The 26253-nt window shown below is 41.0% G+C and overlaps 1 protein-coding gene across 2 annotated transcripts in view; it reads right to left on the minus strand.

Moving 5' to 3' along the window:
- The window catches only part of GAB1 (GRB2-associated binding protein 1), a 131175-nt gene extending 105221 nt beyond the window's left edge, over positions 1–25954 (minus strand). For both annotated transcript variants that reach the window (XM_011957188.1, XM_011957180.1), the window contains exon 1: positions 25456–25954. In XM_011957188.1, the coding sequence (XP_011812578.1) occupies positions 25456–25527 (72 nt within the window). In that variant the 5' untranslated portion in view covers positions 25528–25954. The remainder of the gene's footprint in view (positions 1–25455) is intronic.
- Positions 25955–26253: the final 299 nt, after the last annotated feature.

Genomic DNA, 26253 nt, shown 5'->3' on the forward strand with positions numbered 1-26253 from the left:
AACCCGGGAGGCGGAGCTTGCAGTGAGCCGAGATCGCGCCACTGCACTCCAGCCTGGGCGACAGGGCTAGACTCCGTCTCCAAAAATAAAAAATAAAAATAAAATAAAATAAAATAAAACAAAGAACTATCAAGCACACAGCAACTGTTCAACAGAGTATTAAGCCTATGTGTCAGAGGCATTTGAACCAGAGTGACTCCATCTTGAATGGGGCTGGGTAAAATAAGGCTGAGACCTACTGAGTTGCCTTGCCAGGAGGTTAGACAGTCTTAGTCACGGGATGAGCTAGGAGGTAAGCACAATATACAGGTCACAAAGACCTTGCTGACGAAACAGAAGTCAGTAGAGAAGGCCGGCCAAAACCCACCCAAACCAAGATGGTTACGAAAGTGAGCTCTGGTCATCCTCACTGCTCATTATACACTAATTATAATGCATTTGCATGCTAAGAGACACTCCCATCAGCGCCATGACAGTTTACAAATACCATGGCAACATCAGGAGTTACCCCCTAGAGTCTAAAAGGGGGAGAAACTCTCAGTTCTGGGAATTGCCCATCCCTTTCCTGGAAAACTCATGAATAATCCACCCCTTGTTTAGCATATAATAAGCATAAAAATAGCCAACCAGCAGCCCTCAGGGCTGCTCTGTCTATGGAGTAGTCATTCTTTATTCCTTTACTTTCTTAATAAACTTGCTTTTCTCTCCACAGATTTGTCTCCAATTCTTTCTTACAGGATATGTAAGAGCCCCTCTCTTGGGGTCTGGCTCAGGACCCCTTTCTGGTAACATATGGATGCTGCTATTACGAAAATACTGAGAAACTATGGGTTTTGTTATAACATTTTTCTCATAACTATTATTAGCATTTTAAGTACTGAAGGAAGGTAACTGTTCTCTTTATTTTTCTATCCTTCCCCCTCCACCTCCAGTATGCCATGTATAGTGGACTTACGTGATTCTTTTCGGTTACCCAGCATCTGAACTTTCCTTCCTATGTTTGGAAAATCATTAACACTACAGGCTAGGCGTGGTGGCTCACACCTGTAATCCCAGCACCTTGGGAGGCCAAGGTGGGAGGATTGCTTGAGCCCAGGAGTTCAAGACTAGCCTGAGCAACATAACAAGACCATGTTTCTTAAAAACAAACAAACAAAAAAACAAAAAAAAACCACACACACACTTCAAAAGCTGAAAACTCCAAGTCACTGCTTTTTCAACCACCCTTGCAACCAAAGTGCAGTCACATTACCAGGTACATTGGCTCCACCAAATAATCCATCCCACATTTAGAATCTCAAGCAGTTACAAATAGTAAGAACCGTACAGAAACCGGGGCCAGAGGCAGGGGCAGTGATGCAGTTCCCAAAGGCAGCGGTGGTGGCATTTGGGGTCTCGCGTGACTGGTGCTGGTGGTGCAAGATGCAGGGCCTATGATCATGTGCCAGAAGGCAGTGGCAATATATTCCCTAGATCACTTCAGCATCATTGATCCTAGCTGATAAGCTGCCAAGGTGGGTTCTCAGCTTTCCCAGAGAAACTGTGGCTACCTAACATCCTTAATAGACTCCTTTATGATTAAATTAGTCAGAGATGTCTATTGCTTGCAACTGAGAATCCTGACTGATATGCCAAGTCAGGTAACATTTCATTGCCTTTGGTCAAAGGCCACTGTAAGATTTGCAGAACAAACAAGTACAGTGAGATCTCCCTAGTAAGTCAGGGTGTCAGAGTGAGCTGCTGAGCAAGATGTTACTAGCATTTCTGAAATATATTTCTTAAAAGGAAGGACAAGATGAATATATCAGCATGCTATTTTAATAGTAATCTAAAATATGATTTATTTTTACCTATCAGACTGAAAGATGCAATACAACACTGGCTACATCCTAAAATGCATCCACAGTTACTTTCTGGCATGTCTGAAGGTTGTGTATTGCAAAAGAAGTCCCTCCAAAAAAAACTCCTTCCCAAAAATGTGAATTTTTTAACTCCCTGCTTAACTATTCCGACAGAAACAGTGATGTCATTCCATTAGGTTGGCTCAGTCAGTAGCAGCACTTTATGTTAGCTTGATATCAAAAATATGCCTCGATGGGAAAGGATGAGGTAGAAATTGAAAAATGTAAGTTTTGAAACTGGAAATAAGCACTCACAGTTTACGTTGAATTAGAATTGATATTTCTCCTACAATAATCTAACTTCAGTTACCTTGGACAATGCATTTGATTTCCCCTAGTCAGTAAAACTAAATTGTATAGAAGTTCACCTTAAATTTTCCTTTTGGCTTATTACCAATAACTTTTACCCCATACTTGAAAAAATATTTTCAGTAAAACCAAAATTGCCGCAGAAGTCACATGAAAAACAAAACTTTGGCACATGAAAAAAAATTTTATTAACAACAAGCATCAAGATTCTGAGAAAAATCAACCCATGAAACAACTTTTTTTAGCATGATGGCAAGAATTTGGGAAAAGGGAACTTACAGGAAAAAGAGTTTGTTTTGCCAATTATTCATTCACCTTTTTTTCCTTCTATTTTTGTAGTGTCCAAGTAGGATTCCTTATCCCAAACCTAATTTTATTTTCCATTTTGTCCTTTAAAGATCTCAATCTTCTGATTATAAAATCTAACAGTTAACCACTGAAAAGGCAGTAATACCATGAATGCAGGGTTTTTAGCCTTTAGTTCAAAAAACAAAACTTAGAATGGAAACAAAGTATTTTTTATCTCAAATAATAAAAGCAAATTTAAAATAGAAAAAGAATGTAAGAAACAAAATCAGAATCAGGAGAATGTAAACTGAAAAATTTCCCAGTTCTTGAATTCTGATTTTTTAAAATTGATGTGCTATAATATGGGATTATTCTCCCCCTCATTATTTCAGAGTAGGACACAGAGTGGTGAATCCACTTATACAAAAGAAACTTCTGTCTTCAAGCCAGGATTCATATAAAGTTAGATCACTTGCACAAGGCCATATAGTTTTATGCAACATTCAACAAAGAGCCATTTCCTCTTCTACTCTGTAAAATCATTATAAACCAAAGACTAAAAAATCAAGCAGGCTGTAACTTGCCCAACCTACAGAAATGAGAATCTCTTTTTGGGTATTTTGAACTAAGAGTGACTCATGGAAAAAGGCAGGTTGCTGTTAAATTGAGATCTTCAAAGTTAGGGTTCCCCAGCATCTTTGAACCAAGGAACCCTGAAATTGGAGCAAATGAGAGTGAGAGTCTGCACAGTGTAACATGATAGGGAGAAATCATCACCATCACGTTAGGGGTAAACAAACACCCTTTGGCACTGGGAACCCCAGAAAATCTCAGCGAGACCAAGTAGGGAAGGACGAAGTATTCTAAGAAAGACTTCGACATCTACCATTAGATTCCAATCTTTGGCTGGCCTGATTATAAATGAATATGAAAAGGACATACTCAACAATGACCAGGGCACACAGCCTTACAGAGAGCTTACAGCACTCACACAGGGGATAAGGCACAACTTTTCATAATGTTAAACACTGAAGAGCAGTGGATGTTTTGGGAAACCCAATAATCCTACAACTGGACACAGTATGATGCAGCCATTAGAAATGGTCATCACAAAGCACATGGAAATGTTCTCTCATTATACACCAAGGGAGGAGGAGAACAGGACTTGTCTAGCCTTTACTGTTTTCATACCAGGTGAAGACAGGAAAAAATGCTTCCCTGGGTTTTTTGTTGATTTGTTCTGCCTATATACAAAACTCATTAACGGAAATAGTTAATAATCTACTTTTAGTATCAAACATTTTCAGTATCAGATCCGGCATGCTGCATGTCATCTGGATGAGGGGGTCATCATCTGACCAGACTTCACTATAGTTTCACATTTATTTCCTGTTACTCAGAGAAAACGGAAATGGCCCCAAAGGAGGCCAACCCTGGGGCACCTGACAGCTGGGGTTCTTTACGACATCACTCCTTAAGTACTGTTTAACTTCTCATACCATTTAAAATGTTATCACACATTTACTTAGCTCTGCAGTTTATAACCAACCTACCAAACGGGACAAGCCAGTCTGGATTATACAATATGTAAATAAGCCAGGGAGCTAAGGAGCAAGCTGAGAGTAGGACAAGTTGGAACAGGAATACAAGTTAAACCTTACTACACCTGAAGGCAGCCTCTTCATTCACTTTCTCCTTATAGTGCTTTATAACTAAAACACGGAGAATACAGAAACCAATTCAAAATATTCTGCATATCCCCACAAATACCAACTAGTAAGTCACCAAAATTAATTAAAGGAAACATACAAGTCAGTACTTAAATTTCATTTAGCTTTTTTAATCTGATGAATCTACTGAATACTCATATTTGGGCCTGAAAATATTAATGCATTCTAAAGAGATTATCAGTAATTTGTATCTTCTTCCCCCACACACACGCTATCAGCTTAAATGTAGGCCCAGTGGCAGAACTGAAGTTTCACTAATGTTGTTTTAGGACTTGAATAAATTGTTTTAGTTTCATGTATGTACTTGTTTGAAAAACAGATTTTGTATTCACCACCTTCAGAGATGTTGAATGCATATCGTGAAACTGGTAACAAACACTGCATGAGTACTCCTATTGTGTCAAATACAACAAACCGACACGAGAGAAGCTCCACAAATGACATATTTAACATTTTATAATAAAAAAGAAAAATACTGAAACGCCATTCAAAGGTATTCATCAACTCACATTGCTTCATGAAGATTACAATTGCCTATAAATTTGTCTTTTAAACAGGCTGTAACAAATCAACTGGAAAAAAAGTTATGAAATTTAAAATTGTGTCTATACAATTAATTATGAGTAGATGGTGATCGTGTAATGTAAGAATCACTGACAAAATTACGAGTAAATCATTTAAGTTCAACAAAAGTGAGCTGAAATTTAGTAACTTCAATCTAAAAACTTTAAAGCATACACACACATGTACACACAATCAACGTATAAAATATATACTCATTAAAATGTCTGTTGAAAATTTAGGGCTTGGTTTAATGTACTAGAGTTCTTTCCCAGGTTCTTAGTTTTTAAAAGTGTTTTTTTTTTTAAATACCAATTTACATAATAGACACATTTCTCAGCATAGTTGCATCCTCTTTCCCTTCCACTAAAGGAGAGATTTACAAAACATGTATAAAAAAATAGGAATGCTCAAATTTATTCTTCCCTGTTTCTGATAATTCATATATATATATGTGTGTGTGTGTATATATATGATTTCAAAATAAGTCTTAAGAATTATCTCTGAAGAGATAAAGAAAAGGAAAAAGTCCTCAGGTAGAAGGAATCATTTCCTGGAAATGCTACGAAATATACACTTAAGGAGGGGTAAGAGTTGGCATCATGAGACTGTATCTTTCCATTCCAAAGGGTAAGTACAAGACAGGTTGCAAACTGGCCCAAACTATGGAAACTACCACACTGTGGTAAGCACCCACAGCTTCCGCAGATTCTAGATTCAAAACGCCACCTCATCACACAGTCATCCCTACTCACCCTTCACCACAACAGGTAAACAGGAAAAAAATAATCAAGGTGAATGATTTTCAAAGAGTTCTCTGGTGATTTTGATACTCCCCTCACCTGTCCCCCAGAATGAAAACTAGAGAGCTAAGTATATGCTGCCTCATGTTCTCACCCCTAAAACCCTGTATATTAAAATATCTGAGAACCCCTGGTTCCAATGGACTCCTCCCTTGCCCAGTTTTAGAGCCCAAGGTTGTGGTTTCAGCCAGACAGGTGTCAAAGTCAAAAAAGTATTTCTGAACAGATACAGATGTCAGGCCACAAAACTGGAGGCTTGCAAAAACAATTTCTATACTATATAGAGTTGAACCAGGCTGGCATCTTTATGATCTGAGCATCCACTAGGTAGGAGTTTACAGGCACCCTAGTTTATCCTATCTGTCCTGTTCCAACCACTGGCATTCACACAGTAAGTGTGCAGAAGAGGTTCTCCAGCTAGACTCACAGAAAGAGCTTCAGGACTAAATTCTGCAAAGACAAAAAACAGGCTGAGTAGAACCTCAAACCCACTCAGGATAGATTACCTAAAGGTATTTCTGAGACATGCGTTATGGTACCTCTTTTGAAGATATATAAAAGGGTGGTAGAAAGTCCAAAATTTCTGCAGAATTAAAAAAAAAAAAAGGGGTTGTTCTTTTGAAAGGGTATGGAAAGTATTTTAAATAGCATCCTCTAAAATCTTTCCTCGCAAGAAGAAAAAGTAGAAAGTTTACAGGCTCAAATCTGTACACTCCGCTCAGAAACTCCCAATTCGTTGGGAAGGCCTTCAGATGGCCTAGCTTAGCTGGCAAATATTCAAATACAGTTTTATTCAAAATATGTTAATGAGGCTAACATGGTATTTGCATCACATAACCCAATCCTCCCTTTCTTTGTGTGAACTGAACCTGTGCAGGTTAAAAAACAGGCGTGCCAAACACTTGCTAACTGAGATTACTGACTGTTGGCTGAGCAACTGCCAATTTAAAATAAGCATTTAGGGAGAAAGGCTTTGCTCAAATGCATACTGTATTTAAAAATGGATACAGAGTTTCATTTTGATATTCAAGTCAGTCCCACTCCCATATTCCTCTATGGGCATGAAAGCAAGTATTAACCATTTACATTCTTTAAGCACCATGTTCAAAGTATCCTAAAGATTCCAATGTACTTTAAAGTACTTTTTTAAAAATAATTTTGCAGTGAAATGCTTTTCATTCCACAAATGAAGAAATGGAAATAGCATTTACGCATTGTATAGCTAGGGATAACTGGAATCAACAGTAGAACTCAGTTATTTTATCTGAGTTAATATACCTATTCAACATCATCTTTGGCACAGTATCAAGTATTTCTTTTGTGGGTAAAATAAAATCACAAAGCAACTAACTGCTTGTCTTTGGTTTGCACATATTTTCAAAATCTGAATGTTTCCCCCACAAAATCAGACTATCTTAACATTTTCATTCATCGTTCTCCCAGCCTCCCCCCAGCCCCGACCCAAAAAAAGGCATTGGCTTGTTTCTTCATCCACACAGACATTCCATACATAGCCTGAATTTCAGAAGTTAGGCCATGCAGCTTCATGTTCAGCAGAACAGAAAGCACTGGTTCCAAAAAAAAAATCTCAACACCTCGCAGTCCCAAAATTAGTTTCCAAATCACCAGTCCTTATGTAGGAAAGCAGGATCCAGTAACATAAATTTAAAAAATTAAAGGGGGGTTGGAAGAAAGGTATAAATGAGATTACACACTTACCCATGGTGACTCATTCTCATATGCTCAAGATTAAACAGAGCACTGAATCTAGGATCAGGAAAGAATTTTTTCCTCAGGGGAAGAAAGGGGTGTGGGATTTCCAAATGTGCACTACAGTAGGATCATCTGTGTGGATCAGGTGAGCAAATCCCACATAATTAACTTCCTATTACTGTGAAGGAGCAAACACAGGTGAGGCACACGCCTTCCTGAAAGGTGTTTGCATAAAGCCCCTTCTGTTGTTTCCAATGCTGCTGAGATTGAACGGAGAAGCAGGAGAGATTGGGCTGGCACAACAATCTGAATACTTAACCTATTGTGCCATACACTTAAAAATGATTAAGATGGTCAAGTTTATGTTATGTGTTGTTGTTTTGTTTTAATTACAATTGAAAATAAAAATTAAAAAGGCAGCAATTGGGATAAACTGCTGCATGAGACAGCTAAAGGGCTCTGGAGATGTGCAAGGGTTTGAATGCTGGAAATCACAGCAACCCACTAAAGATGGAGGTGGATATAGAAATGGTAATGAGAACAGCTCTGGCCTAGGCATCAGGAAGCATGTTCTAGTCTTATCTCTGCATGCTGAAACCAGCTGGCCTTGGACTCAGGGTATTTCCTAGGCCTAAATTAAGAATAGAAAGAGTAAAAAATGTTTTTCTTCTTTCATTAAGAAAAATTAGCCTTTATCCTCTTTTGAGTCATGCTCTTCTTCTTGAGGTATTTCAATAGAAATCTGGAAGAAAATCTATTCTGCTTTGGAAGTATATGGTTTAGAAAAACAACAGATCCTGTTTGAAAACAAACAGATGTTTTCAAGGCTAGAACTTAGTTGAAGGATGAAAAATATTTCAATATCTATGTTTCAATTTCACTTAGTAAAAGCATGGGCTTCTCAACATATAACTAATTCTCCAACTTGGAGCAAAGTACATTTGCTAAAAAATTTAGTGTGCATAAAAGCTACTGTAAGAGTATCTTTTAGATATTTAAGAATCACTGGCATAAGTAGGTAGATATTAAAGATTTGGAAATCTCTGGGTATTAAAAATTATAACTTAAAGAAATAATACCAATATACTAGACATTTTAAGTAAATCTATGCACATTTTCTATTCAAATATAAGTAAACAAAAATATTACAAGGTCAAATATATGTTATAGTTTAATGATAAACATTCTACACCAAGTTTTTTTAAAAGAAACACTTCCCTTTAGTAACTTAGGCAAAGGGCAATAAATCTGCTTACCTAATATTTTATAACCCTTTTTTCTCTATACGTTAAACTCAAAATGAAAACCGTAAGTTAAAACACTTCCACTGAAAATTTATGTGATTTCTTAATGTTGCATTTTGATAGCTATTTAATGTTATGCTTCTAAGAGCATTTACACTTGTTTTCAGAAAATATAAATATTCACTGGAAACACCCATCACTATGTTAAACAGTATATGAGTTAGAATAAATCACAAGGAAGAAAAAAAATCTGAAAAGTTAGGAATACTAAGAGGCTCATAAAAAGGAGATACACCAAGATATACCAAGTATATGATTTTAAAAACAAAAGAAAGCAAGAAAATAAGGTCACCTGAAATGAAGACAGCAAGTCCTAAGCCCAGTCTTCAAAGTGCAGGGTAGAAGACACAGGAGTCTAGCCTTTCTTGATTGCCAGAGTAAATGGAAGAAGCTGGTTTTAGGTCTCCACCAGCATACAGCAACAACCCTTCTATTCACTTCAGAGCAAAGTGATCTACTAACTACACTTACTTGGACTCTTAGTGCAATGAGAGGGTGTGGTAGACACTTCATACAATAACAATAATGATCCTCAACACTTACAATGCAGGTATGAAGATTCTATAAAATCTTGTGAGCAGATGGCAGGGAGAGAACAAGAAAGATGGTAAAAAGGATTAGCAAGCTAGTTAATACACTATAGTGGTGAAAGTTCTAAAGTACAATCTGGGTTTCTAGAGCATGTATGTGGAAAAGTGAACACTTTAATACAGAGATAATTAGAATAAAGAAACAATGATTTAACAAATGCTGGTGATACTCATCACTTTATAATTATCTTTCAAAATTCTTTTTTTTTTTTTTTTCGGTCAGGATCTCTCTCCAAGGTTACTGAATCAAACTATAAAGTTCCCCTATGGAAATAATATGTAAAAAAAAAAAAAAAAAGGAATAGCTGTCCAGAAGCAGAGTACATTCAATAGGTAGCTGGAAATCAAGTACTTTATTCCTCTGCTAGGATTAAGTAACCATTCCCACCTGGTCCACTTCTTGACCAATTTTCTAAAGTGGAGTCAGTCTGTCTCTCTTGCTCTTTCTCTAACGTGGGCTTTAAAATCAAAGTTTAGGTTAAAAGAGATAGATTAGAAAATACACATTTAACACGCACATACACAAACACAGAGCTGGAAAGCAAGAGAGCTTCCTCAGTCAAGTAGACCCACTTTTGGTGTTCTTTTACACATCACATCTCAACTAACCAAAAATTAGGGCAAAACACACATGTATTATAAAACAATGGGAAAGAATATTAGAAATGTGACCTAGTCCAGGAAATCCAGACTATACTTTAATAATATGCTTTCAGATCCAATAACCAGAATAACCAGAACTTCTGGTGAACAGCTAATCCTCCTTCATCTCTCCTCTTCATCTTTAAGCCATTCATAAACTCTTGATTCAGGAATGCACATTCTTCTTTAAACAGACACCTACAAAATACTTTCTTTGATTTAATCATGTCTTTTGAGTTTCTCGGCGACAGGTACTTTCTCATGTTCTAACCTTTCTAAAAATTCCTTTTCACTTTTGTCATCCTCTAAATATGTCCTCTTTGAAGGACAGTTTGATCTCGTTCACTGCCAGAAAAAAACTAAACACTTATCTTTTTAAGCAGCACAGCATACTCACTCCCTTCATCTCACAGAAGAGAGATTCAAGTTACTCCCTCAGTTTTGGTTCTTGCTTTCCTATTCCACTCTTTATAAGTATTTACTTCTATTGGATTTTCTTTCTTGTCTCTTTTTCCCTCTGTGACCAACTCAGGATTTCTCCAAGAGTAACCTAAGGACCATCTACATCAGAATCAGCAGGGGTTCAAGTTAGAAACTGCAGTTTTCTGGACCTCTACCCAGACTTAATAAAAATATTAGAAGGAGGGTAGAGCCCAAGAATCTTCACTTTAGAAGTTACCCAGTGATTGTTATGCACACTGAAGTTTAAGGACCACTGACTGCTCTAGACCCTTGTTTTTCCCCAACCAAATGACACAAGGACTCTGCCAAGCTGTAAGTATCTTAGGATCATCTGAAAGGAGAGAACACCTTAACAGTTCTCTCTTTGCATTCCTTCTATTTGCCTTCCTTCTAAAATACACATGGAAGAGGAAAGAAAGCTTGCAGAGTGGGCTGAATATGAGACATCAGCATAAATGCAGACTTGTCAGCCCTGCTCTGTGGCTGCTGCCAATTACAGTAGCCAGACCTGAAAGAGGACTTGATTACATGTAATTTATAAAAAGTAAACAAGCTGGGTGGCTTTTGAACAATGAATGGTGATATTGCAGCCAAGAGGGAAGAAAATGCATGAAAAAATGACTCAGCATCCCCCTACCAGACAACAATTGGTTGTACTCTAAGCTAGGAGAGCAAAGGAAAAAATGAGTATTTTGGTAATGATTTAAATGACAACAGATCCTTGGAGAGAGAATTTGCTTATCACCTAAACCCTCTAGTGATCAAAGGCTCAGCCATCTCAATGACTGTTTTTCTCAAACATTATTTTGGTCAGAAATATAAATGCTTGCTTCCGGTGCTATGACACAATCCAACTGGAAACATAGGGAAATATACTAAATGAATATTTAATGTCTCTTAATAAAGAGACAAGAAAGAAAATCCAATAGAAGTAAACACTTACAAAGAGTGGAATAGGAAAGCAAGAACCAAAACTGAGAGAGTAACTTTCACCTCTTTTCTGTGAGATGAAGGGAGTATGCTGTGCTGCTTAAAAATTGCATAATACTAAAAGAACCAAGCTTTATGAACCCCTCTACATGAGGACTTCTCAACTTCAGCACACTGATATTTTGAGCCAGATAAATCTGTGCAACACAGCGTGTTGAGTAGCATCCCTGCTTCTTCCCACTAGATACCAGAAGCATTCCTCCCCCTAGCTGTAGCAACCAAAATGTCTCCAGAAATTGTTAAATTGATATGGAAGTGCTGGGAAGGGAAGAGCGTGGTCCCTTTAAATGATTTGGAAGGGAGGAAGGCGTGGTCCCTGACTAGGGATCCACCCCCACGATCCTAGGTGAGGCCTGGCACTCCAGCCTTGGCGCCCCAAGGTCGCCTTTCCCAAGACCACCCTGGCTGGCCACGCCCCCATCTGTGTCTATAAAAACCTCCCCCTCCAGAGACTCTAGGAACAGGCGGCTGGAGGTCCTGACGAAGACGTTCGCGGGAGAAGACACAAGCGCTGGCTGGTTGTCCAGCGAGCACACCGTGGAAGAGCACCCGCAGGCAAGCTGACCATGGACTGGCCGAACAACTCAGAGTATGGCCGGAGATGCTGGAGAAGAGTCAGGCGGCTGAGTGGCCCCACTCCAGGAGAAAACCATCTCCCTTCTGGCTCCCCCATCTGCTGAGAGCTACTACTACTCAATAAAACCTTGCACTCATTCTCCAGCTCCACGTGTGATCCAGTTCTTCTGGTACACCAAGGCAAGAAACCCTGGGATACAGAAATCCCTCTGTCCTTGTGATAAGGAAGGGGGTCTAACTGAGCTGGTTAACACACGTTGTCTATAGAGGGCAAACTAAAAGAGCACCCCGTAACACACGCCCACTGGGGCTTCAATTGTAAACTTTCACCCCTAGACCCTGCGGTGGGGTCAGAGCCCCTCAGCCTGCTTGTCTGTATGCTCCCCTAGAGGTTTGACCAGTGGGGCCCTGAAGAAGTGAGCACATCCCCATTGCATGCCCTGTGAGGGGGACAAGGGAACCTTTCCTGTTTCAAAATGTCCCGTGGAGGGGGTCAAAATCACCTACTCATGTCTACTAAAAACTGCCGTACACAGAAACATCGTGAAGAAATGTGCATATTAAACAGCTCATAGAACACATTTTTTACATAATCAAATTTTGCTCCTAAATACATATTTTTAAATGTATTTTATATAAATCTATATATACACATATATTTTTCCATTACCAGGGACTAAAATACAAAGCCTTTTTTTTTTTTTTTTGAGACAGGGTTTCACTCTTGTTGCCCTGGCTGGGGTGCAATGGCACGATCTCGGCTCACCGCAACCTCCGCCTCCGGGGTTCAAGAGATTCTCCTGCCTCAGCCTCCCGAATAGCTAGAATTACAGGCATGCACCACCACACCCGACTAATTTCTGTATTATTAGTAGAGACAGGGTTTCACCATGTTGGCCAGGCTGGTCTCTATCTCCCCACCTCAGATAATACAGCCGCCCCACCTCCCAAAGTGCTGGGATTACAGGGGTGAGCCACCATGCCCAGCCCAAAACACAAAGTGTTAAGAGTGTTTTAGTGAGCTATCTAAGCCATGATAACAGTGCCACATGACAAAATAACTGAGTAACTCCTCCCTTTTCTTAGTCCCAATCAATCAGTTAACATATGCTGTCAACTTTATCTTAAAAGTATTTCTGTTCATTTAACAGGGCCAACATATCCATCAGACAGAAGGCGCAGTGCTTGGGGCCCATGGTACTTTTAGGAGCACACAAAAAGTGTCTTAATATTTCCTTTTAAAAATCAAAATAAAAAATGAGAAATAACTACTCCAGGTTAGAATATATTCATCTTTATACTGACATAGTTGCAAAATACAATTTTTAATTTTTTTAACCTAGGGAGGGGGGAACCTATGAAGGCACATGTACCTGGGGCTCACAAAAGTCACAACAGGGCCCCACCATGGGAGGGGAAATAAGCAAGTAAACAAGCAAATATCAAGTGTGGCAAGTGCTATGCTATGAGAACAACCGAGCGTGACAGGAGGACAAAACAGATGCTCCCAGCACAATATGTCTGTGTGTACATGTGGCAGTGGCGGTGGAGTTCAGAAAAGGCTCCCAAAGTTAGCCTGGTTGTGAGACAGAAAAGAGAGGGTCAAGGACTCCTGGAGGAGAGGAGAGCATGTGCAAAGGCCCGGAGAGAGAGTGATCTCAGAGCTGATCTGGACCATGAAAGTTCAGTACAGCTGAAGGGGAGAGACTGAGTGGAGAAGGGAGCAACAAACACTACTGGATGGATGTGCTGTTGCCACATAAAGGGCCATGCAAGCCAAAGGAAGAGGCAGAGGCACTCCGAAGAGCAAAAGAACGCCGCAGAACAGCTTTGAGCTATGGAATGGCATTATCAGATTGCTATTTCAGAAAAGTCATTCTGGCTGCCTTGACAAGACAGTTAAGAGGGGACCAAGAGGAGGCAGAGAGCAGCAACTGCAACTGGCTATTGCAGCAATCCAGAAGGCAAAGATCACTCAGGCAAGAGTGGCCAATAAATCGAGATACTTGGGAGGTAAAACTGACAGGGTTTGGTCATTGGGAGTGGAGAATGAGAGAGAGAGAAAAGTAAAAGAAAACCTGGCTGAGCCACTGTACGAGGAACAGCCAAGAAGACCGGGTTTAAGGGAAAGGATGATAAGATCTGCTGTGGGCATTCTGACTCTGAGTTGCTGTGGGCTATATAAGCAGTTTTGGATTTAAACCGTTAGATCCATAGATCTATGGAATGAGAATTGGGCTGAGAAAGAGTACTCAAATTATCAACATATAATTCAGGACATTTAACTAGGTGTTAAGAGCTATAGATGAGATTTAAAGGTCAGAAAACATCCAAGATTATAATAATGTTTGTGTCTAAGTTGGTAAGAATTCTTATGGTAACTGACAACCTCACATTTTCAAAGGAGTTCACGATCTCACAACAGATGAAGAACCAACTAAGATGAAAAGAGGAGGAGACGAACCAGAGCTAGCACTGGAACCCTCAAGAACTCCAACACTTAGGAACATCAGAGACTGATGTTTAAATAAGGGTGATGGAAAAAGGACCCAGCTGTATTCCATTATGAAATGAACAGCAGGTGAAAAAAAGGGATAACCAAATGTAAACAGCAATGCAAGAGTCTGGCTGGGAAAAGGAGAAACAGAAATCAGATCTTATTCCAGCCTCATATTTGAAAATTTTTTTTTTTTTTTTTTTTTTTGAGGCGGAGTCTCGCTCTGTCGACCGGACTGGAGTGCAGTGGCCTGATCTCAGCTCACTGCAAGCTCCGCCTCCCGGGTTTACGCCATTCTCCTGCCTCAGCCTCCAGAGTAGCTGGGACTACAGGCGCCCGCCACCTCGCCCGGCTAGTTTTTGTATTTTTAGTAGAGACGGGGTTTCACAGTGTTAGCCAGGATGGTCTCGATCTCCTGACCTCGTGATCCGCCCGTCTCGGCCTCCCAAAGTGCTGGGATTACAGGCTTGAGCCACCGCGCCCGGCCCATATTTGAAAATTGAGTCCATCTTTTAAGGTCCTGGTGAAACGGCTCTTGCCACTTTCATTAAGCCTTCACAGAGTACCTGAATTAACCTATCTTTGCTGGATTCTTCTACCAGAATGTCTCACACATCACTGATCATTATGTAATTTGTAGAACTAAATGCAACCTGTGTCCCCTAGCAGCACACAGCTCTCAAAGGTGAAAACAGTGTTCACTTGGTCCTCTTCTTTTGCATTCTTCACAGTGCCCTGTTCATGTGAGCATTCACTCTGACAGAAAGGATTTTATCTGGGAGGTGAGAGATGGGCCCTGACAGAACAATTGGTTAAGTAGTATGACTTTGGACTAATCAATTCATCTCCCTTAGGCTTATTTTCATTCCCCATAAAAGGAGTGGGTTGGGTTCTTTTGGGTGGAGAAGGAGATATGTGTAATTAGCAAAAAGTTTCAATATAGCTATTGTTTTTGTAATGCAAATCATAGAAAATAAAACTGGATTAAAAGCCAAAGGACACTCAAACAATACATGAGAGAGGAGTGGGTTAGAAAAGGTTAAGAAACATTGGACAAGAGAATTTACAATTTTAGGCTCAAAATTCTACATTTGATCATGCTGTTTAACAGTATGTGCAAGGCACTGCACTATATATCTGAGACAGAGAACAAATGCCATCTCTGTCCTCTGGAAATTAATATCCTATTACAAACACCAAAGAATGATAAGTGAAGCCATAATTTTCACAAATTCCTGTGTATACACCTTTTTCTCTGTATACTGTGGGTCACTATGAAAATCAACTAGAAAAATATATTAGGCTTGCTTTTCCCGTTTGAAACATTCAGCATTTATAAATTTGTCTCTCAACTATTTGACTGCTTAAAGGAATAGAAAGAAAAATAATATCGTTCAATAGTGCCAGTTTAATTGTGTGCCTTTTTCTTTAGAGGTAAATGACCTACATACCCAGCAAAGATTACTCAGAAGGCTTTGGTTTTATGTAACAGCATCACTAGGAACAAAGTACCTTCCCAAATATTTTACATTCTTAGGAGTTCAATATTTCCTTTTACCTTTTCTTAACACTTCAAACATGTAAACCTGAAACTGTCAAGAACATGTAAAGTAAATACTCCTACGTAACTGTGGGGTCAATTATAACTTTGCCAGAGGGTAGAGGGTTCAAAAAATATCCCCCTAGCTGAATGAGGTAATCGTTCCTCATCAAGCTGTACACAACAGCACTGGAATTCAAAATGCCGAAGGTAGCTTTTACCTAGTATCTCTCTTACAAAAGTCAAAGATTAAAGCACTTCTCTCTCGATAATCAAGGAGTCATCGTCCCTCCACCAGCACCTTAGTCTTGGCAACTCCAACTCTGGCCACAGCAGTGATGGGAATGTGCTAAGGATTGGAGCTGGGAAGGCACACAGGCAGGTAATTCTTTCATCAGGTAGTCATCTCAGGGAGGAGTTCTGCCAGTCAGAAAGTGGCCTAACCACATTTCCCAATACAGCAGTAACTAAAAGCTGCATTTCAGGAGAGAAAAACAATCTACCTGCTGGGTGGAACATTATTATTTCTCTTCTTGATTGCTACGTAAGAGTGACACAAATTAACACTCTCTTTTTAGAGAAAAGGTGAAAGAATGTGTGTGTAAAGATTGGGACACAAATATTTTGTGATCTGGATATCTAGGCTTATATCACAGAGAAGTAGAAGTGAATAGGAAAAGAGAGGGTAGGGAATTATGGCACAGAGTGCTTTTACCTTCCTCTCATTTAAAAAAAGTTAGCAAATAAAATGTTATAGCAACTGGCTGGCTAATGCATTAAATACAACAATAAAACCTACAACAATGAGGCAGAAGATCACTTGGGGCCAAGAGTTCGAGACCAGCCTGGGGAATGTAGAGAGACCTTGTCTCTACTTCCTATTTAAAACAAACACTACAACAAAATGAGTTGAGTTCTTCCTATGCTTATGTCCAGGACTTCATTTCACAAAAGCAAATATGAAACTTGCTTAACTTAAATTGCATTTACCTGCTTATTTCACATTTAAATAGCTAAATATCTCTAGTCAATAATGGTAAATAACTTAACCAAGCAACATAAAAATAAGTTATAAAACCTTGGTATTATTTGACATTTTGCCCCTCTTCTGACAGGAGGATGGCCTCCTCTCACGTTTCTCTTGAAATGTGAAATGGAATTTTGATGCTTTCCCCTACGTGCAGTATTCTTAAGTACGTATAAAACTGTTTTTGAAATAAATTTCAGCTACATGAGTCAAACCAAAAGAAAATAAATAAAAAAGGAAAAGGAAAAACAATCAACAGGATAGTTAAAGCAAAGTTTAATATTTGTCTTCCTAAAAAAAGAAAGGCTTAATATTTTTTACATTGAAATGTTTGGACTCTTGGTATATTGTTTTTAATTCATGGGACAATGTGGCCATTTGTTTTTTTCCTCTTAGGACATTGTTTTTTGAACACATAACTTAAGAGAACTGCCTAGGCCAAGTATGAATTCAAAGTAAAAAGCTGGCAGAAAAGAAAACCACCATCAGAAAAACACTTGGTAAATGTGGCATTCTTTTGAGTATATAAAAATAAAAGAAAACTCAGTTTAGAAAGATGATAAACATTACTGAAACACACACTAAGAGGTGAGGAAAGAACGATTAAATGGTAGAAAAAAGTTAACTCACATTTCTCCTTCTAGAAGTTCTATTCCTTTATAACTTATATCCTCCACGTGCAGTTTGCATATAGTAGCTCTGCTAAAAACAACCACATGGAAAATTTTTGTTCCAGATAATACTGCAGGACAGGGCTTGGCAGCTACAAGTTGTAATCAGAATGCTTCAAGAGCTAATGTAACAGAGATAACAACCAAACATGCATTACAGTGCATAGTCTTAATTCTTTTTAAAAACGGGCTGGGAGAAGGTCAAAAGCTCTTAGGTTATAGTGTACTTTATTCAGCAATGAGAACTTTTAAACTAGGGACAACTTTGCTCCATGAATAAGTGAATTGCTTAAAAGAGAAATGATTCTTTTTTCCAGTTAGGGCATTCTTCTATTATTTAAGATGCTCAAACATACAAGCCTAGAATGAGCAAAAGTTTCCAGTTACTAAAAATGACTTTCCCCAGCAATTCTACTGGCCTAAATTGTCATCTACAATTGACTGAGGCTCCTATAGCCATCCCACTGGCAACGGAAGAGCCTCGTTATTTAATAAATATGGAAATCCACAGTACAATGGGCCACTTTTTGCCAGGGGTAATATAAAAAAGAAAGAATGCTAATTTTATGGGTGTTATACCCCAAGGGGGGAGAATAAAGAGACCTGTGACCTGGTAAGTTTTCTGTATTAGTTGGCAGACTGAGATAAAAGGAGTCACAGAAAGATCGTGACTTCAATCCACGTTCAAATGGCAAATTCAGATGGAGCTCTAAGTTGGTGGAAATTAAGCACCATGTTGATGCGAGGAATGTGAAATGAGAGAAACCCCTCCATCCACAGTGAGAGGGGGTTTCATGTGATCTGTTGGTGTTATTCTCTCCCCCCTCAACACAAGCTGGCACTCACACAGCTGGGCTAAGATGGCTTCCAAAGTCCGAAATAAGACGCTAGCCCAAGGCAGCCCTGGCCCTGCTGCTGGAACTCAGAAGCAAATGAATCAAAGGCTCTTTTATTCTCCCTCCCACCAGAACATGCTCCCTCTCTGTTGTAAACTAACTGCTTGCCAGAATGAATTACTTAGCTTAAAACAGACATAAAGAAATCTTAAACAACTCATGTCCCTTGGAATTTTAATAAGTTCAGGTGACCAAACAAGTTGTTTTGTTCGTTTCTAGTTTGATGCAGAAAATTCACTTGTGCTCAGGAGCCCATGAGGAACAATAGATCTTAGCAGAAACAAAAACTTCTCAAACTAGAAGATACAGCTGACAGCCACACTCCACACATGAAACTGGGGTGTTGGGAAGCAGTGTTTTTCATGAGGACATCTAAACTCAACACAAATGTTTGTTCTTCCTTTAAAACCAGCCCTCCCTTAAGATTTTGCTGTTGCTGCCGGCAGTACACCAGCTCTTACAAGAGCAAAGTGTAAAATTCATTTGCAGAGTCTTCCCTGGCGTCTCCCACCCCTCCATCCCCTGTTCTCACTCTAAACTCTTAGGTAATAGTACTTCATTTGGCAACTAATCATATATGGCCGTATAACATATCTCCTATAAAATGATTGACAGCTTGTCTTCACAAACAGATTAGAAACTCCTTAAGGGCAGGGAGTGGGCCTTTCCTTCCTTGCATTCCACACATGGCACATAACAAAAGCTCCTGTGATACTTGTTTATTCTTCAGTCAACAGGCATCTGTTGAGCTCCTGCTCTGAGCCAGGCATTGCACAGGGGCTCAAGACACAGAACCCAGCCCAGGAGCACAGCAGCCAAAGGCCCTGCACACAGGTCTGCCTTTAGTTAAAAACCAAGAGTCCCCAAAGAATACTGCTGAAGCAGTCACTAAACTATTTAAGATAAATAATAAAGATTTCCCCAAAAGGATGATGTCCCCCAAAAATTTATGTTGTAGCTTATTGAAGAGCTCCCCATTTGTCCCTTCCACCCAAGAAAATGTCTAAGAGGAATGCTAAACTGCAACAGAGCTTCTGCTGAAGATCTATAGCTCTTCCCTCACCCATTTTACAGATAAGGAAACTGAAGATCAGAACGGTCAAATGCTCCTGTGGGTGAGTAGTGGCAAAGCCAAGTAGAATTCGGGTCCTGACACTCAGTTTGAGTTTTCTTCCACTATAGCAAAACATCCCCAGTAAAAGCATCAGTGGTTGCATCAAATTACATTTTAAAACAAAGTTCTTCAGAAGTGAAGTAGTAGCCCACCTACTACAACGCTCCTTCTGGCTGTCAGTATCTGTAAGAAAATTAGGAGTGCTGAGTACCTAATACATGTTTTCAATCTATCACCTCTGGCCAGGCACGGTGGCTTACGCCTGTAATCCCAGCACTATGGGAGGCCGAGGCGGGCGGATCACCTGAGGTCAGGAGTTTGAGACCAGTCTGGCCAACATGGTGAAACCCCATCTCTACTGAAAATACAAAAAAAAAAATTAGCCAGGCGTGGTGGTGGGAGCCTGTAATCCCAGCTACTTGGGAGATTGAGGCAGGAGAATCAGTTGAATCCGGGAGACAGAGGTTGCAGTAAGCCATGAGCCAAGATCGTGCCATTGTACTCCAGCCTGGACAAGAGCGAAACTCCGTCTCAAAAAAAAAAAAAAAAAAGAATCTATCACCTCTGAAACTATCTCAGTCTGCAAATTATCAATAGCTTATCTGCATATTTTTATGTTAAGTCCAAAATATGGAATTTTACTTACTCTCAAAAAATGCTGTGTTTTACTCCTTACATTTTTAAGCAGATTATGGCAAAATACACTGAAATAACCAGTCACTTGTCAAACAGATTATCCAACTATAACTCTTGCCATCTTTTGTTCCAAGATGATCTCTTAAAAAAAATTTTTAAAGAGGCAGCAGAATTCTCTACTCTCCAAACTAATGCACCTTCCTAACAGCAATTTTGAATCTCAAAAGGTAGCAGTCAGATTTAGAGATTCAGCAAGTTTCACATGGAGAGTTTTGCACTTATCATTAAGCCCAGGCACAACAAATGAACTATCATTAACTGTCGTAAAGGCTTCATGTAATTGCAAGTTGATGATCTCTGTTAATAGAAAAAACGTTCTTGCTACACACTTTAAAAGGTAAAAACACTGGGAATCTGAATTATGTTTACTAACATGAGGATGGCAAGAACAAATTTCCTTCAATAGAATAATTATGCTTATTCAGTCACTGTAAGCAGAAACATCAGAATCCATTGATTGCTAGTGGTAATTGCCAAAAAGGTGTAGGAAGAGCTTCTAGACATGACAGTCCTCTTTGTTGTAGTGACACTACAGAGCAGGGCTTTCATGCTTAGCACAGGTCCTGGGTTGTCCTTGAACCAAGGAGATGCTGACACTTGGCCTGCCCATGCCCCCCTCCTCCATGTCAGATGTCAGGTGCCCACCCAGTAGGAGAGGCTATTTCTGTTTCTAGGCCCATTTCCAGAACCAGGGGTGTGTTTTCGAAGTCCAGACAAGAGCTGTCCTGTTAATTGACAGCTGCAGAGCAGACGGAGAGCCCACACTGGGTACAGATTACCCACCTAAGAACTGGCTGGGGCCTTGCTCCCAGGCTGACTGTGAGCTAACAGGCCACCTTGCTCTGGCCTCAGAAGCAGGTTCTCCTGCTGAGATTGTGCACCTGCCCAATGCTGACAGCTGGGCTATGGAGGAGCCCAAACTTAGCGTTCAGGCTTCAGGCAAGGAAGCTCCTCCTGTAGAGCTAGCTGCGGGAGCCAGCTGTCTTAAAACAATACTTTGTTTACAGACTTGCATCTTGTTTCAGCTAAAATTTCAGGTTCTGATGAAAATTCCACCATTATTTCTTTAAATAATTCTTTAAAAATCTGAGCACCATTGTTGAGTGCATACTACCAAGACTTTACTTGTTTTCTGTAACCCTAGTGACAGTAATCTGTTTATGATTCCATCAGGTCCTTAACAAAGTAAAAAAGCAGCTGTTTAATATATAACACAGGATGAAAACTGCAACACCACAGTAGCAACCCTGAAAATAAGCATTAAAAATTTTCACCTACATTTTAAGTAGATTTTAAAAACTTCCAGGAGAATGAAACACATACAAGAAGAAAGAACCCTTTTGCAAATATAGAAAAAATTAAAAAGAGAAGGAAAAGCTGGGGAATCTGCTGACTACTCTTGACTTTCATGTTCTTTTGTGTCACTCTTTAGAAAATTCAAGAAAAGCTTACACATCAGACTAACACACTAGTGTGTAAAAAACCAATCCTGCTTGAGTTGACTATGAAACAGTAAACATAAAACAGAGTTGTAAATGGAATACATTGGGGGCCATATATGAGATGGCTTTAAAGATAAAATTAAAACTTAATTTAAGGCCAGGTGTGGTGGTTCATGCCTGTACTCACAGCACTTTGGGAGGCTGAGGCGGGCGGATCACCTGAGGTCAGGAGTTTGAGACCAGCCTGGCTAGCATGGCGAAATCCCATCTCTACTAAAAATACAAACATTAGGTGGGCGTGGTGGTGCATGCCTGTAATCCCAGCTGCTGGGGAGGCTGAGGCAGGAGAACTGTTTGAATCTGGGAGGTGGAGGTTGCAGTGAGCCAAGATCGTGTCACTGCACTCCAGCCTGGGTGACAGAGCAAGATTCCATCTCAAAAAAAAAAAATTAATTAAAAAAAATTAAAACAATTTTTTTGTCACTTAAAAGCCCTTATGGATCATCTTAATCAGTGTTCGGACTACCATAAATGCTGTAAACAGTGAGATAATTGTCAAAGTCCCATGGGCCAAATATTCCAAACAGAATCATGATGATCAAACTCCCTGAAGTCTCATTTAATAATTATAGTACCAAGAATTCAAGATACCTTTTCATAGCGAATCCATTCATTACAAATCATTATCCAGAAACATTTTGCCTACTGGGTGGCCAACAATGTTTACTTTATCCAGAAAAATAAACATTCTACATGAAAAAAATAAGCATAGGAAATTCATGTATACATGCCTATATCTTTGATGGTCAAAGCTACTTTAGCAAAAACCACCTAAACTGGACACCAATGCCAAAAGATCAATAATCTGGGAATGTCAAAATCTTTTGGGCCACCAACCTGACAGCTAAAATAAAAGCCTTATTTAACCTAACAGATAAATAAGTCTTACTTAACTCATTATACTCCATGCTGGTTTCCTCTATTCTGACAGCCACCCTGTCCACTGTCTTCCCAGACTATCTCCATCTACTTTATTCATGGGTAAAGAAAACACCAGTGCTACACCAGGCAAAGAAAATCCTAGTTTCTCCCAAGCTGTTAGGCATATTCATCCTCCTGTGGAAAGCACAATGTAGGCAGCCCACTGTCTCTCTCAAATGTTCCCATAGTTTCAGTCTACATTGAACTTGTTCCTCAGAACAGCCAGAAAATATCCATACCGCTCAACTTAGACACACAGTCATATACCACTTTGCATCGTTGCCTTTTTCACATATGCTTGTCTCATGGTCCTAAAGACTCAAAAAGCTACTTAAAGGCAAAGACCAGGTCTTAACGTTTCCTTAGCATTGTGTACCTGATCCATAGCCCACCTCATTCTTGTATTCTCAACTAATATTCAGAGTCAGGAAAAGTTAAAATCTGAAAGGAACTTTATTTTGTTGTTGCTGTTTTTGAGACGGAGTCTCACCCTGTCATCCAGGCTGCAGTGCAGTGGCACAAACTCTGCTCACTGCAACCTCCACCTCCCGGATTCAAGCATTTCTCCTGCCTCAGTCTCCCCAGTAGCTGGGATTACAGGCGCACACCACCACGCCCGGCTATTTTTTGTATTTTTAGTAGAGACAGTGTTTCGCCATGTTGGCCAGGCTGGTCTTCTGACCTCAGGTGATCCACCGGCCTCGGCCTCCCGAAGTGCTGGGATTACAGGTGTGAGCCTGAAGGACCTTTAGAGATAACTTAGTCTAAGCTCCACATTTGAAATGAACGAGGTGAGAGTCATTAACCTTTTACAGTCGAATCAATCAGGCAGATCTGGGTTCAAATGCAGGACTGTTTTCTGTAAAATAGAGATGACATCTACCTCAGAAAACAGTTGTAATGATCAAATTATACTTTCCTTTTTGTTTGTTTTTCTTGTTAAGACATAATCTTTTTGGCTGATTTTTTTCCTGGTTAATAGTTCAACTGAATTCTAAGCCCAAGAGGCAGGGCTTTTTTCCTACTGTATTTTCTGACCTTATGGTTGGTGTCTAATACAGTGCCTGGCGTCTTTTGAGTTAGTCATGAATGAACCATGTGAAAGAATGAATTAAACCTATATTATCACTTTCTCGTTCAGCAAATGTCTTATTCTTTAGTTCCTCCAAGAATCTGTCTTTCCTAAATTGGGCCTTCTCAAAACAAATATATTTATTTAACTCCCTACCCCTTCCTCCCTTCCTTCTCTCTCTGTCTCACACACACACACACACACACACACACACACACACACCTTTCCCTTTAGAACAGCTGGAAAAAAAAAAAAACACTGCCTCCCTCATATTTTTGGAATAAAGTTAGCATTTTTACTAGGATATTCAGGAAAACTGATAGATGGATAGGATTTGGAGGTATTACACATCTCTGGAGAGCTTTCTTATGATTTGTGGCATCGAGTCCTTCAATAAAATTCCTTGTCTATAATAAATTCCGGCAGAAAATAAATCAGAAATTCACTGGTGAGTTGTCAGTGAAGTTAAATACTTCACTCTGTTCTATACAAGCAAACAGTGACTAATAGGATTAACCTGAGCTCTAATACTGGGTGTAGATATTCTTCAACGACAAACGGGTTCCATTAGTACAGGCATTAAATTTATATATTTAAGGGGGCATAAATTTTGCTTTTGCAAACACATTTTACTAGAAAAATATTTGGTCCAGGTGTCAGGACAAAAGTGTGATTTCTTTCCTTTGCAAGGGGGCAGTAACAAAACCACCAATGGGGAGGAAGAATAAGATCCCAGACCTCTGAAGAGGACACAGGTTTCCACTAAAGCAAGGTTGATACTTTCAAGGAATATTTTTCGTAACAGCTAAAACGGTTTAACACATAGCATCTTGTATCAATTACACAAACACCATTAAAGTCACTCTGGTTCTCTGGGAAAGGACCGTAACTGAAATCCCTTCTGGCTTCAGCTGTCCCCTCCTGCCGAGTTTGACAGCACATCCAAGGCGCCCAAACACCAGCCACTAGGCTCCCCCCAGCGCCCTCCTCTCGCAGCAAACCGCCAAGGCTCCCGGGCCAAACTCCAAAGTCCCTCAATTCAAAACCGCGAAAATGTGAACCCTGCTAAGCAAACGGCAGGGCGCGTAATAACTTTTCTTTCTTTCCCCTTTGCGCGCATTCGATATGCTTGTCTCTACTACCAACTCCTCAGGTCCACAGCCCGCTTCCCGCAACCCATCTCGAGGGGTGGAGGAGAGGGAGCGCCCACCAAAAAGGAAGGGCTAGTGAGCCCTAAAACCTCGGCGGTTTTCCCAATGCGGGAACTTTAGCACCCATCAGCCCAATAATCAGATGCAGGGATAAAGCAGGAAGGCTCCTCTCTCCATCGCACCCCATCCTTCCTAAGGAAGAAGAAAAGCACGCAGCAGTTTAGCTGGAAGTCTAGGCCCTTTTATGGGGCGAGCAGGTCCGCAAAGCAGGCTGTCTGGAACCTGGAGGAAGAAAGTTGTCTAGCCAAGTGGATGCCTGGGGGTGAGGGAGTGCAAGGCACCCGGTCCCGAGCCCGCCAGGGGTAGGGGCCAAGGGGAAAGAGACCGGCATTCGTTTAAGAACCAACCCCGCGCTCGGCCAGCTGCAGCCGCCGGCAAACCAACTGGGGAGGGGTGTGGACGCCGAGGCCCGCGGAGTGGTGCCCACAGCTGTACTTACATAACGCTTCAACTTTTTCTCCGGGGGGGACTTGCGGAGCCATCCGGAGCAGACCACTTCACCACCGCTCATGGTGCGCGCGTCTAGGGCTCCGGGCCGGGCAGCTGAGGGGCGGCGGGCGCGCTCCCGACACAGCCGACGCCTGTCGAGCGCGCAGCGGCAAGAACCTAGCTCTCCTTGTCGCGCACCCCGGACGGACTGGGCGGACAGGCTCCACGGTGCGTGGGTTCCACGAGTTCGAGTCTCTCCTCTGCAGGCCCACGAACCTGAACAGAACGCGAGCCGGGGCCGCGGGCTCGCCGGCCTCCTTTCAGTGCGCCCGCCTCGCCTCCAGACGTGCCGTCTCGCCAGCTGCCTCAGCAGCGCTCGGACTCAGCGGGACTCTGCCCCGACTCGGAGCCGGAGCCTCGGTCCCTGGCGCTCCGCCCCCTAGGGACAAGACCTCCCCAGAGCGCTCTCCGAAGGAGACACAGTGCTGCTCACGCACACACACGCACACATAGACACACACACAATGCCCCGCGCGGTGCCCACTCCCGCTCGCCCGCCCGCCCTCGGTTTCGGTGCGCCCGGAGCGATCCTCCTTCCCTCTCCTCGGGGGAGGGTGGGTCACTTCGCCGCACTCGGGGAACGCCGAGGAAAGGGGAAGCCGCGAGCCGCCTACGGGCAGCGGGCGCGAGGCTGGTCCCGGGTCACAGAGGGAGCCACAGGGTTGGCGGTGAAGCGAGGGGCGTCTCTGAGCGGCGGGCGCAGGGAGGTCGCAGGTCAAGCTGGAGGGTGGGTCCGCTCTGGTTGCCG

The sequence above is a fragment of the Colobus angolensis genome, unplaced genomic scaffold, assembly GCF_000951035.1.
Source record: "Colobus angolensis palliatus isolate OR3802 unplaced genomic scaffold, Cang.pa_1.0 Scaffold111, whole genome shotgun sequence".
In the NCBI taxonomy this organism is placed as follows: Eukaryota; Metazoa; Chordata; class Mammalia; order Primates; family Cercopithecidae; genus Colobus; species Colobus angolensis.